Source organism: Carya illinoinensis, chromosome 2 (assembly GCF_018687715.1).
Source record: "Carya illinoinensis cultivar Pawnee chromosome 2, C.illinoinensisPawnee_v1, whole genome shotgun sequence".
Classification (NCBI taxonomy): Eukaryota; Viridiplantae; Streptophyta; class Magnoliopsida; order Fagales; family Juglandaceae; genus Carya; species Carya illinoinensis.
Genome location: NC_056753.1, coordinates 5264441 through 5278672, shown reverse-complemented (window position 1 = coordinate 5278672; position 14232 = coordinate 5264441). Strand labels below are relative to the sequence as shown.

Below are 14232 nucleotides of genomic sequence, written 5' to 3'. Positions count from 1 at the left end.
GGGTTGACCGTCTAGTTTGATTATTGGATAAATTTTTTTAATTTTTTTACTTAATAATTAAAAAAATAATTTTAAATATATTAATATATTTTTTATTTAATAATTAAGAAAATAATTAAAAAATATAAAATTAAAAAAAAAAATAACTGCCCAGCGGTATCAATGGAGCGACATAGTAGCTAGACCCAATTTTTATAAATGGTACATATGAGATTTTTATTTATATAATATGAGATTTTATCATCTATTTATATATAAGATTATTATATTATAGATTTTTAAATTGTGAAAATAAAAATGAATATGATTGTTGGAGGTTATTGAAGATTATGAAAATAAAATAAAAAACTATTAAAAAATTAATTAAAAAAATATAAAGAATAGAAAATAATAATATTTTATTATTATAGTGAATGTGATGGCTACTCCAATGTAGATTTTAAGTGTTGGGTGGTTAGTTAAAAGTTAAAAAGTTACATATTTTTTAAATTTTAAAGATTGAAATAGACAATCCAATACCAATACTGCGATGAGATTTCATAAAATTTAGATTCAAATTTTTATGTGAGAGCATTGAAAATAGTTTATGCAGCTTTATATTCATCTTTATATTTATATAATATTTTTTTAAATGAGTCTATATTAAATTATACGTCTTTAAAATTTTGTATAGTTATAAATAATATTTTTTCAAATTTAAAAAAAGACTATTTACTTATGCAAATATTATTTTACTATTTTTTCTCTCACTAATACTCATTAAAATCAACTTTGTGGAATTTGTATTATAATGATTTTGATATATAAAATTTGTATTAAATTGATGATACAAAGTTTTTTTTAGTACATATTAATATTTATTAATAAAATTGTTCATTTTAATATATAAAATTGGTAATATTTAGATATATGGAATTGATATTTTTGAGCATATTGTGCTAATTGTAAAATATATAAAAATAATAATTTTAAGAAAAAAACAAAAATAAAATAAAATAAACTAAAGATGCATAATCTAATGTGAAAGTTCTTATTTTTATTTTTTATATACAAAATTAATCTTCAAAAGATATGATTTTAAATATGCATATAGAGAAATCAATGCTAGTACTCAGAGAAATCAGCAAGGCAACGAAATGTAAGAACTCAAAATTGTGTTGAGCATAACTTATAATAAATTGGTTTGATTTTATGAATTCAAGCAAGTTGGGAAATAGACTTTAAATGGATTAGGGTTTCTCAGCATTTATGAGATAATTAAAGACTTTATACGACACAATATGTGAATGAGTAGTGCTACATATACTTATAATTTTATTTATAAAACTTATTTTGTTCGTTTTCTTTTAAAATTCAAATTTTATCATTTTCAGCATATCAACTACTGTTTCTCTTTTATTATTATAACCTCCACCACCATAACATCATTATTTGATCATCCTTTATTTTATTACTCGTGAGTTCATCAAAGTTCTAAGTTGTGTTTAGATGTTGAGATGAATTATGAATAATAATATTTTGTGAGTCTCATTGAGATGAATTTAACTTTTTTAGGTTAAGATGTGTTTAAATTTTTAGCTTGAAATGTATGAAATAGGTTGAGATAAGTTTAACTTTTTTATAAGAAGTTAGAAAAATAGTGAGTCCCACATCAATGATTGGTTTGAGATGAGTTGAATTTGGTTCAATAATCAAACACAATCATATTTCAAGGAGTAAGTTTGTCAGTGGGGGTGCTATAGAAGAAGAGGCTTGGTTTGGATTAGGGATGGGTAGCAGGGCCCAAAACCCCGCTGCTCCGCCTTGTTCGCCCCGCCCCCGCATATGCAGGGCGGGGTATCCGCACCGCAAGGGCAGGGGACGGGGGCCCCCGCCCGTATGGAAGCGCCCCAGCTGAGGCGGGGGATGGAGGGGCCGTGGCCCCGCTCCGATTTTTCCCTACCTCGCTCCATAATATATTTATATATAATAAATAAATTTTATAGATGAAACGGTACCGTTTTGTATATGACAAAACGGCGCCGTTTCAATACTCTGGTGGTTTTATTAAGTGTTTAACTCTAAGGCCTAACCACCCCCCTGCGTTGACCCCTTCCCCTCTGCAGCTTCTTGAACACTCTCCACTCTCCTCTCACACTCTGTCTCTCTCAGTCGCACTCCCCAGTCCCCAAGCCTGTTCTCTCCTCTCTCTCGCATGACGCGGATGCACGCCGCACAGTACTCATAGTTTGCCGTTCCACTTCCACTCTCACCGTTGCAAAGATAAGACAACACTTTTAACATGCATCCGTTGTTTTTTTTTTTTTAATTTTTATTGAGTTTTGATCGGATATTGGAGGAAGGATGGGTTGAATCGGAGATGAAGGATGGGAATTTGTGACTTGTGTGCTGTGGATTTGTGGATTGTGCATGTGTATTCACTATTTTTTTGCTGTGATTGTGATTGATTCCGTTTTATTTGATTTTTTTTTTTTGTAACTTTAATTGTTTCGGAAAGCCTAAATCAATTTTGATTTAGGGGTTTCAATAAATGAAACTCATAAATTAATTTAGGGTTTCGGATTGGAACCCTAATTTAAATTAGGGTTCCAATCCGAAACCCTAATACTTTTTTGGGGTTTCAATCAAATTTAGAAATTAGGGTTCCAATCCGAAACCCTAATTTCTTTTAGAGGTTTCAATCAATGAAACCTCTGAATCAATGTGTGGGTCTACTATTTGTATGCAGTTTTTGATTGCAAAACTTTGCTTGTTATCTTTTTCAATGTTGATAACAACTTTGGGCTGTTTATATCTTACCATGTTAGAGAAAATTTTCAAGAATGAGAACAATTTTTTAAACCATCATCATTTAAAAATCATAGTTTTTTTTTTTAAAATTAAATAGAAAATCAAATTCATCCTCACATACTCTAGATTGTTCAAACTTACTGTGTATATGACATATTCAATTTTAAATTAACCTTTAGAGCAACCATTCGGTGTATGGTGTATGTGTTCTGCTTGTAAGTATGTTTCAAATCTTAATAAATTTAGAACAATGCAACCTAGCAGTTTGATGATTGTGTTGGATTGCACTTTGAAAAATTTTTATTGTGTTAGAGAATCAAGAATGTTTTCTCAAATGGATCCAGATTTCAGTGATAGCTCGCCTGCCCCAGCCAATACCCCTACCCAGAACCTAACCCCACTCCTACCCCTACATGGAGTACACCTTGCCCTGCCCCGAAGCCCACACAGGACAAGAAACCTGTGCCCATAGTTTATCAACACTTTACCAAACTAGAGGGTGGTGACCCCAACAACTCACAAGCTAAATGTAATCACTGTGGAAAAATCTATGGATGTCACTATAGGAAACATGGTATATCCCAACTGAACGTCCATTTAGATGAACAATGCAAGAAGAGTCCAATATTAAAATAATTAGTATAGAAGGGTCAATCTAGACTAGATATTAAAATGGCAGATGGGAGTAGTGGGGCCGGAAGTCCAACATTGAATGGGTATACGAAGTATAATTCCGATGAGTGTAGAAGGAAGTTAGCTCGTATGATTGTCATGGACAAGTTGCCTTTTCAATTTGTGGAGGGTAAAGGGTTTCAAGAATTTGTCCAAGAGTTGGAATCGAAATTTACGGTTCCTTCTCATCACACTGCGGTAAAGGATATTAAAAAGATGTACATAAAAAATAAAGATGTTTTGAGGGGCCAATTGGCGGGTTTGGTAGTTTGCCTCACTACCGATACTTGGACTTCTATCCAAAATATGAATTACATGTCATTAATTGTGCATTTTGATTGAGTTCTTCACAAAAAGATTATTAAATTTTGTCAAATAACTAATCATAAGGGTGACGCGATTGGGAAGGCCTTGGAGGCCGCAATAAAGGAGTGGGGTTGGAAAAGATTTTGACTGTTTCAGTTGATAATGTGTCGTCTAATGATGTTACCTTGGGATATCTAAAGAATTATCTTAAAGATGCAAATAAGACATTCTTGGATAGTGAATATTTGTATGTTAGATGTGCTGCACATATTTTGAACTTAATTGTGACTGGGGGGTTGAAAGATGTTGATGACTCGGTTGCACGAGTTAGAATGGCTGTGAAATTTGTGAGATCTTCTCCTTCTAGATTGGAGAAATTCAAAATTGCTGCAAAGGCTGTAGGCATAACATTGAAGAAGGGTCTTTATACTGATATTCCTACCAGATGGAACTCAACCTTCTTAATGTTGGAGGCGGCCCAAGAATATAAGGCAGCCTTTCAATTATTGGGTGATGAAGACATCCAATATGTCAAATACTTTGATGAACACGAGGGATTAGGAAAGCCTAATGATGATGATTGGATGGTAGTTTCTACTTTTGTTGATTTTCTTGAATTATTTTACGATGTCACATTGAAAATATCTTATTTTTTGTACCCTACATCCCATGGGTTTTGTCAACAAATATGTAGGGTGAAAGAAAAATTAGAAGATATACGTAGGGGTTCCAATGAAAGGATGAGGGGGATGACAGTAACCATGATGCTAAAATATGATAAGTATTGGGGAGATTTGACTAGAATAAATATTTTGTTATATGTGGCTGTTATTCTTGATCCCTATCTAAAAGTTTCGGGTTTGTTATATGGTTTGTGACTTACTCACGATCAGGCATAGACTGATCTTATTGGTGAATTGGCCTGAGATACCCTGAAAAAATTGTATGATGAGTTTAATGCAATTAAGGGTGATATTGCATCCAAGACACATACACCTACTTCAACGCCTTCTACAGACACCATGACCGAGCCTCCTACAATGAAGCGCAGAATGCTGTGGACTAAGATCTCGTACAAAATCCCACACTAATCCATCAATCTACGGAGATGGTTTCGGAGTTAGACAACTATTTGTCAGCAGATATGGTCCAAGATGATGATGATAATTTCGATATATTAGGATGGTGGAAGAATGCATCAAAGAAATATCCCATCATTTCTGATATTGCCCGCTGTATTTTAGGCATTCCTATTAGCATCGTTGCCTCAGAGTCAGCCTTTAGTACTGGAGGTCACATATTAGATCCTTTTCATAGTTCATTGTCTCATATAACTGTGGAGACATTGATATGCACACAGAGTTGGACGATAGGAAAGGATATTCATGTTCCGGATATTTTAGATTTTAAGGAGATCGATGAGAAGGGTGGTGATCAGTCTGGATTTGGACCACCTGGTAATTGTTTTTTATTTTATTATTTTGATTTATTTATATTCATTTCGATTTTATTGTTATTAATTTTAATATTAATTATTATAGTAACACATGAGACGACGTCTAACTCCGCTGCAACATAAATATGTGCTCAAGCCCAGGCCGCCCCAAGTGTCACAGTCAAAGACAAACCACAGCTGACAGCTCTCTCTTTAGAATATTCAAAATTTGAATTATTTGTTCATATTTTGTATTCAATGATTTGTAATGTTGATACAATGTCCCTTGGACACTTTTATATTTGTAATTTTGTAATTATTTAACCTTTCAATTTTGTAATAGCTTAGTTAAGAATTATTAGTTTATTAGGTATTAAACTCTTAGACTAGTAACTTTTATTAGCCATAAAATCAATTACCATCCAAGACATTTTTTTTTTAATCTGGTTTTTATTTTTTTCTTTTTACTTATAATTTTATGGGCTGAAAATGGCCTACAAGCTTTTTTAGGCCTAAAATAAAAGTTTGTGGGCCATTTTTAACCCAAAAACTGCTTCTGGGCCCAAGGCTCAACAGGGGCGCCGGGAGGGGGGGGGGCTGGTGGACGGATTGCCCCCCAGTCCGCACCCCATTATGCTGCCCCCGCATACCGGGGGTGGGGGAGGGGGAAAGAATTCCCCATCCGCCCCATGCCAGGGCCGGGGGGTCTACCCTACACTATATGGTGCAGATAGCACCCCTAATTTGAATAATGAGTTGAGATGATTTGTAAATAGTAGTACGATAAATGAGTTGAGATGAGATGAGTTAAAAATGGATTGAGATAAAATGTTTTATGGGATTTTAAAAAATGAAAGAGATAGAAGCATTTCTCTATCCAAGCCCGGTCGAGTCGAGAGTCAGCAGATATATTATGATTGTTGAGATTTTTTTGAAATTCTATGATGAACAGATACAGGTGTTTGCAGAGAAAAGATGGAACAAACCCTTTACTTTTGTCAAGAGTGTTAACACTCTTACAGACATTATTACTTAATTTAAGGTGAAATAATGAATTGAATTGGAACAGTCAAAGTTGACAAATTATTTTTATAAATATTTTTACTGAGAACTTAAATGAATATCAATGTGTGAAATTGAGAAAGGAGCATGAAGAAACCGAAAGGGTTAAAAATTCAAGACTTCAAAGGTAGAATGGAAGAAGATGAAACTTGTTATGAGGTGTACGCTAACTAGAATGATATTGTGGAAAACAAGTCATGACGGCAACAAATATAGATTTTGAACAGGTTTCAGTGGTGAGAAGGCCAGAGAAAATAGTTAATATTAATTTGCCTGATCCCCATCATCCACACAACCTAAGTACAAGGAAGACCTGATGTGCTTATCCAGCACAGAAATTTCGAATGAGGAGCCTCCTATATTATACTAATAAACCAGGTCTAATAAACAAAACCTAGTAAATGGTAAGACGCCATTTCTAACTGCACTCAACCAAGAAAATCACCAAAGTACTCTTAAATTTGGCTTCAGTAGTTCCTTTCTCTCTATTCTTCCAACAGCTTAAATGCCCAGAAGGAGGGAAAAAAAAAAGGGGAAAACAACACAAGCCCCAAAGGCAACTTGTGTTTGAAGGATATTTTAGAGGGGGCAGATGAAGAAGTTTTTTGTCAACATGGCAGGAGGCATACTTATTTGTGTCTTCTTCCAAAAGGCTCATGTCATTGTTGAAGGGGACATCAAACAATAGCTTTATTTTGTTGTCTAAGGAATCCTCTAACTCGTCAGAGCTTGACAAATCATTCACGGCCATCATCTCGTCAGTGTAGGATTTGAAGCTCCTGCACTCAATATCTTCATTTTGATTTCTTGCTGTGGCTGAGGAACCAGCTAAAATGGTGTCAATCTCCGTCATGACGGGAGAAATTGACCCACACTTGGTATATGAAGATGACTGAGAAACTGAGTTCTGGTAGAGAGTTTTTTCACCCATACTGAACTTTCTAAATGATTCTCCAACTTCTGAGTTCCATTTGCGAAGAAAATAGTCGAATCAGAACCTTCCACAGGAACTGGATTGAAGAGTGATGACTCCCTTGAAAGCCGAGCTTCAGCTTCAAGCCTTGCACTCTCCCACTGTGCAATGTGGAGAGTGGTAGGCGAAGCAGATGCTTTGATAGTTGTACTCCAAGAGGTAACAAGCTCATGTGTTTGGGGGTCAAGGCCCATGCAAATGAGGCACTTCTTCAAGTGAGTGTTCAACAAATTTTTTATCTCATTGTCAGTTCTCCTTGGTAGTTGAAAGGCAATAGTAGCCCACCTGAAAATTATCACAAGAGGATTAAAGCAGGTACCAACAAATTCACAGTGTATCAGTTCCAATCTGACAACTAGAGATAAGCAGAGTTCTAAAATGTTTTGTAGTCAAACCAGAAGTGACGTTTGGCTGGCTGATAAACAACCATCATATATGTTCAATCTAGAAAAGTATATAGGGGAATGCAGATTACATTATCATATTTGCAGCTTATTTTTATTCTCAATTGTGAATGAGTAGTGAGGACTGTTTCCAGACACATTATATTATTCAATTTTACTTCAAGTTTCATTTGTTTGTAATACATATAGATCAACCATAAGCATGCCAATATAGTGTTTGTAAAACACTTCTGATGCCAATATAGTTTATTAGAATCATCCTAATGACTCTTGAGAGTTTGTAGATGTACTCTATATAATAGGATTGATTCCAATAGAAGTCGCATTTTAATAATTATTATAAGATTCACTCTCTCTCATTGAGTCTGTGCTTGAGGGATCTTGATGGAATGCAAACAAAGAAGCAAAATAAAGTATCGGTTTCCAAGAATTCCATGAAGCTGTATCACGAGCTTATCTTCCTCGGGGGTGAAGGGGCCGCGTTTGATGTCTGGTCGAAGATAATTTGTCCAACGAAGCCGGCAACTCTTCCCACAGCGAAAAAGACCTATGTGAAAGAGTAAAATCACAAATCTACAATGTTGCCAAGGACATGGGAACAGCCAAGGAAAAATTTTACTCTCTAGAGTTGCAAGTTCCCTTTTAAGATCAGATGTGTTATCCTTGGATGTTAAGAAAACATACAGCAGAATTAGCTGCATACAAAACCATATAAGAAAGCATTTGGAGTTACATAATTATAAGTTATAATCATTTAGAGTTAATTCTGATTTTGTCTAAATTAAGGCTCGAGCTCTCTAAATTCTAAAGAAATCACTGTTATCTCCCAAACAAGCTTCGGCCTTTGTAGGCCTACTGTTGATTGATTTAGAGAGAGATGTATACTTCCCTTCTTATTTTCTCTCTTTTTCCTCTCCATCTTTCTATTGACTCAAGCTTTGGCCTTTCTTTTATTTGTTGATTGATTTATGTTACATTCTTTTGTTGAAGCTTGTCAAACGTAGGGATTTCTTGGATGTATAGAATCATCATGAGAGTTTCCTTTCTATTCTTTTTTTCTCCTTTTGGCGAAATCTTGTTCACAATGGATTAGAGGAAGAAATAAAGTGTGAAGAAAGATGACAGTTAAAGCTGAATTTAATCATGGTGAGAACCCAAGGGACATTAGCTCTTCTACTTCGAGCGTGTAATAATTTATGAGAGAGGCTATTCTTCACACAAAATAAGCCACATCCAGTCACACTTGAACAGATGCAATGCATTTTGAACAGCTCTGCATTTATGTAGTTGATATCAGAAATCGTTGAAAATGTGACACATCAATCAAGTGTGACTTATTTTGTATAAAGTGTAGCATGTGTATTGCAGAATATAACGAATTAATTATGTAAAATCCATCGTGCAGTTGATACAAATAGTTTCTTACAACACAAGCTAGTAACCAACAATGGCTTCTGTCAAGGAGCAGCCATATTTTTCACTTGCCCTATTCATATCCAGAATGTGCCAAGATCAGATTATATCTGAAAATTAAGAATTGGATTTATAGTAGCACTATTAACAAACGAACCTTATGATTTGTAACCATCTCTAAACTTGGGGCATTTCTATTGACAAACTAATTAATAAGAGATCAAAATGGCTGAGCAATCAAAAGTTCCCTATACTTTTCCCAACTCTAGGCGTGCCAACAACATGGGTTGATGGCACAGCTCAGCTACAATGGAGGAACGTTCACCCCATTCATACTAACCAACGATCCATAAGAGCTGCAGTGACAGCATAAGCAATGGCTGTTCTCTCGATTGATCATGCCTTTAAAGGCACTTAAGACGTTGCTTCCATTCTCTAAATGGCCCAAAACTGCTGTTTCATTAAATATTGACTTTCCTCCATGAAGGCTCGTCATGCACTTGCTGTTCATCTATTTACGGTCTTTCACTTTGGATGAAGAATGGGTAATATGCCTGCAGATCGTTTAGATCGATTTACAAACTCTTGCTGATGTGCTAATCGAAATGAGTAGCCCATATCTCACCTCACTGTCTGAAAATGGAGAAGACCTCAGTGTCTACTGGTTTTAATAGCCAATTGCTGAAAGGTGGACTTCCTTTAAAAAGTTTTGACATTGTCATGTATTCTTGAGCCCTTTGCTGCAAAGGAATTACTATGTCAAGCCCATTAAAAGAAGATAACAAATATTCAGCCATTTTTACCAGTTCACTGAAATCCGATTTTCACCTTTTCATCAGATATAGCTGATCAATACAACTGCTAAACCACCTGCACTTTTTGTGGGTCAAATCACTAAATACAAGTGCTTGATTGTACATCCCAAATCTGAAGTCCAGTTCAAGGATTCTTCAAAAGGGATTGCCAGAAAATTATGAAACTGATCACATGCTTGCAGCTTTTGCCTCCCTCCCTCTCATACTTGTACATTTTGCCATTTGATTTTCATTAATGATAGTTTCTTTGCAAGCTAAACAATAAACATATTTCTTCGTAATCAGCTAATTAATTCATGAATATTTTATGATTAGCGTTCTCAGCATTCACCCTCTGCCAAAAATCGAGTAATTTACCACAATAATGTCTAACTCTTACAATACAGATATGCCCAATGAGAGATAGAAGGGTAATAAAACTTACTGAAACAAACTCACACTGGTTTCAGGTGAAAATTGAAAATCAACTGCTGTCTCCGCATATCCCCAATTGATAAATCTCTTAGTACTAGTACCGACTATTGTATCGGGTCATCCTACTCCACTAGCAAGGTCACCAAAAGTCCACTATGAATTTTATTAAGCTAAAAATTCAATCACTATGAGTATGACCAGAAGATGCTGCCTCAAACAGTAAACCAAATCTTAGATGAAGCTAGGGCATGGTCAACATTCATATGATTCAAATGCACAAGTTTTCAAGGAGAACTGAAACCACAACTTTTTTCTTAAGAAGTCGTATAGCAACCATGATTTCTGGACAACATAAAATCCAATCAATAACATTTGTAACATGCAGAAAATTAAATCTTACCTTGAGTGCTCGATAAGATATCTCGTTGGCTGGGTATTCAGTTTGGCATTCATGTTCCAGTGACAAGAAAATCTCCAATAATTGCTTTCTGTGCAATAATAATGACGATTGTTATTTATGCCTTCTACAGAAGAGATTAGTTCATGTATATTTGTCAGCTTACTTGCATAGAGATGACTCTGTAGATGGAGAAAGTGCTCCTTTGGCAGAGGCGCCTTGCTTTCTTCCAGTGGATCCAAGAATGACTTCATGCAAGCCAGACTTATTCCAACATATTGAATACCTGGCAATCACACAGAAACAGGTAACCACCATACAATTATACGGTAAGGTGGACAACCAGAATGGATAAAATCAGTTGAAGTACCTGCACGTTGAGGTTCTCAATTTAGAACGCTGAAACTCCTCTGGTGGTATTGGGGCTGACCGGAATAGTGGCTGTGAATTGAGTTAAGATTAATGTTCTTATAAGCCCAATTAGTTTCCATTTTACAGAGATATTGCAGACTTTACAGACCTGGTTCACCTGAAAGGGGCTCATTATCTCGTTCAACAATGGGTGGATTCGATCATATAAAGCTATTCTCAAGCGATCCTCTAAGTGAAACTTTTTAGGCCTGTTTGGGGATCCTCCAACAGTAACAGAGAAAAGGTAAACGGGCAGAAGAAAGTAGGAAAGCAGCGCTCCTGAAATTAGAGAATGAAGGACATGATGCCATCAATACAGCACTAAATAATCTAGAGAGACTCTCACTAAAATTATAAATACCTCCCAAGTGTCTCACCCCAAAAAAAATCGTGTCGAGTGCGTCCAAAAAAATTTCACACATCAGCCACGCAACCACACAATGTAATGTAATATTGAGTAGTATCAAGTAAATAACCAAAAACCAAAATGCTATCAAGATAAGATTAGTAAGTTTAACAAAAATGAAAAAGAATCTAGGCTTCGAAATTGAATTACAGTTTGGCATTAAAGGGCAAACCTTGAACTCCCACAACATTCCAACGGGCTATCTTGTCAGAGCAGCTAACTGATAACGTTGTATCACCCCAAACAAGCTTTCTCTGAACTGAACCAACGTGTTGTGAAGCAACACCTGGGAAGGAATCCATGCGATTTAAGTATGTAAAAGCAAATAAACATTCGTCCAAACATCACACGCTAGAGAGTAGAATAAAGCTACTGCAGCAGCCAATGTTGCTCACATATTGGCTTTACCCTATCTACTGATGCTTTTTCTTTTTTTTTTTTTTCATCAGAAGAAAAAAGAATATAAATATTACCAATTTACCATAAAGCAGAGAGTCACCACCCATAATCTTACTCTTCACTAATGAAATATGAAATGTTGTAATTCAAGATGAAAATAGCAGTCTTGAGCACGTTTAGAAACACAATGACTGCTATCTAACACGCACCATTAACCCCCAGTAAAATTGACAGAAAGTGAAAGAAGCAGCTGCGAAGAATCAACTAAGACTAGAAGTGAGGTAACATGAGTAACCCAAACAAGAAAAAAGTATCCAAGTAGTCTAAGAAAGGGGGAAGAGCCAGGAGGAGCAAGAAGAAGAAAATAACTACCATACTAATAGTTACCATTATTATTTACCGAAACCTCCCAAGGTTCGCTTATGGAATTGTTGAGGTCGCCCATATATGGTTGTGAATCCCTTTCTCTTGATGTGTTACATTTGGGAGGAAACAACAGACAACTGGGCGAAGCAAACCAACCTACGAGAAACAAGAAAGTGATACTTCAACCACATTGAAGTTTGTCCAAAGACAAAGGTAATGTCATATCCAAATAGAAAACAGAAAAAATCATCATTAAGAATTACATGGTGGTTGTGATATGTAAAGATGTAATTGCCAACCCGGCTTCAATGTGTACTTTACTTTGCCAAAACCATCAGCGTCTGATTGAAAAGGCAAGTCGTTGATATCAAAACCTTGCAGCTTGTTGCTTCCATCAATGTAATTCTGCTTGCTATGAAAATGAGCAAGACCTTGAATCTGTGCATAGAAAAACCTGGTGCATAGAAAGGAAAACAAGAGGAAAAAACCATAAAATTCCAACAAGAATAATTCAAACCAATTAAGAAAACTTCAGCTTTACATGTTATACCTCTAGAATGTAAAAGAACTCAAACCAGGGAAAGCCCAAATGACAAAGTTCATTAGACAACAGCGATGTAGAAGACGCACAATTGTATATCAATCTTCGACTTTAGTTATTCGAAAATTACACAACATATCCAACATATATTACACCAATACATGACATCAAAGAATCAACAAAACCAAGCAAGTGCATAGAGAAAACCTCAGTAAAGCTCTCCGTGCGATAATCTCAGCGTGCGAGTCATTAACAACGTCTCCGTACGGGCTCAGGAGCGAGCACCCGATGCACTTGGTCCCAGTTCCCAATGCTACAACTTCCAGCTCTGAAATGCCAGCATAAAGAAGAAAAAAAAAATTGAATAAACAAACCATCGGAAAGCAAACGGAGCACAGCTACTGATAGAAAGTGAAGCGAGGGGGAAGACCTTGAGAAGGAGAAGAGAGGAGAAAAGCGGCCAAGACGGTAAATTCACGGCCCTGAGGCTTTCCTTCCTTTGGGAGAGAGTTATAGAGAGAGAACACCTTGTCTGCAACTCTCTCTCCCCAACTTGCCTCTGCCATGTTCACTCCCGAGAGCGACGACGTCAGTGGGCCGAAGTTATATTGTCGAGTACACGGCTGCAGGATGAAAAACTCTAAATGCAGTCGCCTAACGCAAACGGCGCACACACGGCTTTGCTGATGTGTCAAAAATTACTACGCCCCGATTTAACTAAGTTAACCCTTTCGTCATTTCTGAAGACTACGAAGCTTATAACCATTTTCATTATGTTCGTAAGTCCTCACCATGAAGATGACCCACACCCCCGCGAAGATGAACCAGTAGAAAATACTGGTTTTTCTTCAGAGTTTTTCTTCAGCAATCCTTCTACGTACAGTCGAAAATACTCCCCCACGAATATGAACCAGTAGAAAGTACTGGTTTTCTTCAGAGTTTTTCTTCAGCAATCCTTCTACGTACAATCCTTCTTCAGCAATCCTTCAGAGTTTTTCTTATGCGAAGATGACCCACACCCCCACAAAGATGAACCAGTAAAAAATACCCACAAAAATACTCACATGAAGAAGAAAACCAGCTCAGCGGCTGCTTACGGCCTCTTGCAAGATGACCCACATGGAGTTCGTGACCCACGAAAATACCCGCAGAGATCCACTTGAAGACCTCGGTGCGAAGTAAAAATGGAGAAGAAGACCAAACCACGAACCTTCTGTGAGAACAAAGACCATGAGCTGGAGAAGTAGACGACGCCACGAAGCTTGATCTGTGAGCACGAAGACCAGTGGAGATTTTTCACACCGACAAGAAGCGGAGGACGAGCTCTGTAAATAGCTTGATCAGTGGGTTTTCTTGTGATGGAAGGGATGATGGACGATAGATGAAATTTATAAAAGAGACTACCCGAGGACTTCAGTGGCGGAGAGC

The 14232-nt window shown here is 36.4% G+C and overlaps 1 protein-coding gene across 12 annotated transcripts; it reads right to left on the bottom strand.

The window, feature by feature from the left end:
* Positions 1–7459: 7459 nt before the first annotated feature.
* Positions 7460–14232, bottom strand: LOC122298583 (tRNA-specific adenosine deaminase TAD1-like). 12 transcript variants are annotated; one of them, XR_006239464.1, is made up of 11 exons: positions 13235–14231; positions 13012–13132; positions 12527–12717; positions 12285–12419; positions 11671–11784; positions 11202–11371; positions 11052–11122; positions 10848–10967; positions 9884–10772; positions 9681–9795; positions 9005–9609 (listed from the first exon to the last, which is right to left on the bottom strand). XR_006239464.1 is itself a non-coding variant. In XM_043108466.1 (11 exons), exons 1-10 carry the CDS (start codon positions 13368–13370, stop codon positions 9917–9919), a joined length of 1155 nt encoding a protein of 384 aa, XP_042964400.1. In that variant the 5' UTR covers positions 13371–14230; the 3' UTR covers positions 9005–9795; positions 9884–9916. The 12 variants fall into 12 exon arrangements, 8 of the variants coding, with proteins under 8 accessions (XP_042964384.1, XP_042964375.1, XP_042964400.1 ...); XR_006239469.1 differs by having other exon boundaries at positions 10295–10772; XM_043108466.1 differs by having other exon boundaries at positions 9005–9795; positions 9884–9925; positions 10685–10772; positions 13235–14230.